The sequence below is a fragment of the Coregonus lavaretus genome (assembly GCF_964263955.1).
Source record: "Coregonus lavaretus genome assembly, contig: HAP1_SCAFFOLD_2438, whole genome shotgun sequence".
Lineage (NCBI taxonomy): Eukaryota > Metazoa > Chordata > Actinopteri > Salmoniformes > Salmonidae > Coregonus > Coregonus lavaretus.
The window spans coordinates 7,124-10,519 of NW_028157798.1; the positions used below are offsets into that span (position 1 = coordinate 7,124).

General features: G+C 52.4%; 1 protein-coding gene across 1 annotated transcript; it reads right to left on the minus strand.

Moving 5' to 3' along the window:
* Positions 1–704: 704 nt before the first annotated feature.
* On the minus strand, positions 705–3,396 carry LOC311124916 (adenosine receptor A1-like; the record flags this gene model as incomplete). Its single annotated transcript, XM_084199012.1, has 4 exons — positions 705–1,488; positions 1,698–1,793; positions 2,449–2,672; positions 3,172–3,396. The coding sequence occupies 4 exons, from the start codon at positions 3,394–3,396 to the stop codon at positions 705–707; spliced, it is 1,329 nt and encodes a 442-aa protein (XP_084055138.1).

The window sequence follows — 3,396 nt, forward strand, 5'->3', positions numbered from 1 at the left end:
ACAGTGTGTGTGCAGCAGAGCGTCCTCAGTGTGTGTGCAGCAGATCGTCCTCAGTGTGTGTGTCATACAGTGTGTGTGCAGCAGAGCGTATTCAGTGTGTGTGTTATACAGTGTGTGTGCAGCAGAGCGTCCTCAGTGTGTGTGTCATACAGTGTGCGTGCAGCAGAGCGTCCTCAGTGTGTGTGTTATACAGTGTGTGTGCAGCAGAGCGTCCTCCGTGTGTGTGTTATACAGTGTGTGTGTAGCAGAGCGTCCTCAATGTGTGTGTGTTATACAGTGTGTGTGCAGCAGAGCGTCCTCAGTGTGTGTGTTATACAGTGTGCGTGCAGCAGAGCGTCATCTGTGTGTGTGTTATACAGTGTGCGTGCAGCAGAGCATCCTCAGTGTGTGTGTTATACAGTGTGCGTGCAGCAGAGCGTCCTCCGTGTGTTTGTTATACAGTGTGCGTGCAGCAGAGCATCCTCAGTGTGTGTGTTATACAGTGTGCGTGCAGCAGAGCGTCCTCAGTGTGTATGCAGCAGAGCGTCATCGGTGTGTGTGTTATACAGTGTGCGTGCAGCAGAGCGTCCTCCGTGTGTGTGTGTTATACAGTGTGTGTGCAGCAGAGCGTCCTCAGTGTGTGTGTTATACAGTGTGCGTGCAGCAGAGCGTCCTCAGTGTGTGTCATACAGTGTGCGTGCAGCAGAGCGTCCTCAGTGCGTGTGTTATACAGTGTGCGTGCAGCAGAGCGTCCTCAGTGCGTGTCTGAAGGACCTCATGCGGTACGCGTAGAGCAGAGGGTTGAGGGCAGAGTTGGCGTGGGACAGCAGTATGGCTGCCAGGCTGAGTGGCAGGGGCACGTGGCAGCGTGGGCACAGCAACATAACACAGTTCAGAAAGTGGATAGGCAGCCAGCACAGCATGAACAGGAACAACACCAGGAATAGAGATGTGGCTTTCCTCACCTCACGACGCATACGCAGTGCTCGCTTACACTCGCCGCCACCGGACCCACACCTGGTCTTTACTGGACCTCTGGACTCAGACTTGATTTCACTGGCTACCACAGACCCAGACTCGGCACTAACACACCCACTAGCATGGCTAGTCATCACCCCAGCATTTCCACTCCAACCCTCACCCTCTGACCCTTTATTCCCAGCTCCTTCCCACACCGCTACCCCACTAACACCCCAAGCCTCAACCCTAGCCCTCTTTCCAGCCGCAGCATCTCTGCTCCCAGACCCAGACCCATCATCCCTGGTATCAGGCCTGGCTGGTCCCCTCCCTCCATCCCTGGTATCAGGCCTGGCTGGTCCCCTCCCTCCATCCCTGGTATCAGGCCTGGCTGGTCCCCTCCCGGCTGCGATGCGTCTGAGCTGCTGTCTGACCGTGACGAAGATGTGACCGTAGATGATGAACATGACCACCAGGGGCACCAGCAAACAGCCAAAGAAGTTGAAGTAGACCATATAACTCAAATTGACCACGCAGGTGAACAGACAGGCCCTGCAGAGAAAGAGAATACATTTAATACATTATTATTTTAATAGAAGTTAAAGATAAGACAGAAGTTAGTTAGCGTATAATTTAAATTTGAAAGTTCAAGTAGACCATATACTGGTGACAACCAGGTAGTTACAGATTGTAAGATTTACATTTAATACAGATTTAAAGATTGAAAAAAAGGTTCAACAATATAATGTTATAACATGTACCCAGAGGGTGGCAGTGATCCGTGCCAGCCCATCAGAGGGATGGAGCCAGAGAGCAGGGCCAGACACCAGGTGAGGACCAGGGCCAGACGGGCGTTCCTGATTGATTGATTGATTTTATTTTGGATAAAACAATTTGAACGGTTTAATACAGTTTTTAAAGTACAAAGGAACCTAGAGGATGACACATGAAAGCATAAAAACACTTATTTCCAATGCAGGACATAACACATACATGGACAGACACAGGAGAATACATGGGCCTGTGATCAGCAGCTAGCTAGCCTCATCCACCTGGGTGGTCTACCTGGGGGTAGCCTACATCCACCTGGGTGGTCTACCTGGGGTTAGCCTACATCCACCTGGGTGGTCTACCTGGGGTTAGCCTACATCCACCTGGGTGGTCTACCTGGGGCTAGCCTACATCCACCTGGGTGGTCTACCTGGGGCTTGCCTACATCCACCTGGGTGGTCTACCTGGGGTTAGCCTACATCCACCTGGGTGGTCTACCTGGGGCTTGCCTACATCCACCTGGGTGGTCTACCTGGGGCTTGCCTACATCCACCTGGGTGGTCTACCTGGGGCTTGCCTACATCCACCTGGGTGGTCTACCTGGGGCTAGCCTACATCCACCTGGGGCTAGCCTACATCCACCTGGGGCTTGCCTACATCCACCTGGGGCTTGCCTACATCCACCTGGGGCTTGCCTACATCCACCTGGGGCTTGCCTACATCCACCTGGGGCTAGCCTACCTGGGGCTCACGATCCTCTGGTACTGGAGCGGCAGCAGGATGGCCACATAGCGCTCTGCGGCTACCGCTAGCAGGCTGAGGATGGAGCTCTGGGTTAGCACGATGAGCACGCTCAGGAGGAGCAGACACAGAGGCAGGTTGTGGCGCGGCTGGCCCAGGTCGGTCAACACGGCACACGGGATCGCCAGCACGCCCACAAAGATGTCGGCCACCGCAAGCGACACCTGGGAAAGGGGTGGGAGGAGAGATTAGTTCCTTTTGAGTTATTTTTTTTTCCTGGGTTCTCCACAGAGTTAGATAGAGAACTGATCTTTGTATCTGTGTCACGATGGTATTTGTAAAGTAGCCAATTCTCTTCTCGTGTTTGAAAAAAGCGTAAGGCTAATATTGGGGATTTACCGCCACCTGCAGTGCTGGAGTACTGAACCAAATGTTGTGTGTCATTAATTTGTGGCCACTAGATGGTAGTGATATAGCTTCAAGCCATTTACCGACCGTAAATAATCCAATATGAAGAAGACAATCCTCTGACCATTGGCTGATCGCTCTCAACCCATAGGAATCCCCACCCAGTTGACTACTTTAAAATGGTGGAAGTCCTGAACGGCAACGTCCATGCTAAAACAGGTTTTATCCATCTAGAGTCATCTATCTATATCTATGATCCTCCTGCTTCCCATAAGGGGACCTTTTAACAGTGTAACACATTTCTCAGCCTCTCACCAGGAAGTAGTTGGTGACGGTGCGTAGCTTCCTGTTTAGGGTCACGGCCAGACAGACCAAGATATTCCCAGCGATAGCGAGGAGAGCGATGAGTAGCTCGGCGGCGATGTAGGGCCCAGTAATACCAGGGACGGGGACGGGGACGGGGACGGGAACAGGGACGTGGCTACTGGAGGGTTGGGATGCATCACAACTATCCCTGGTACTGATGTTCATACTGATCAT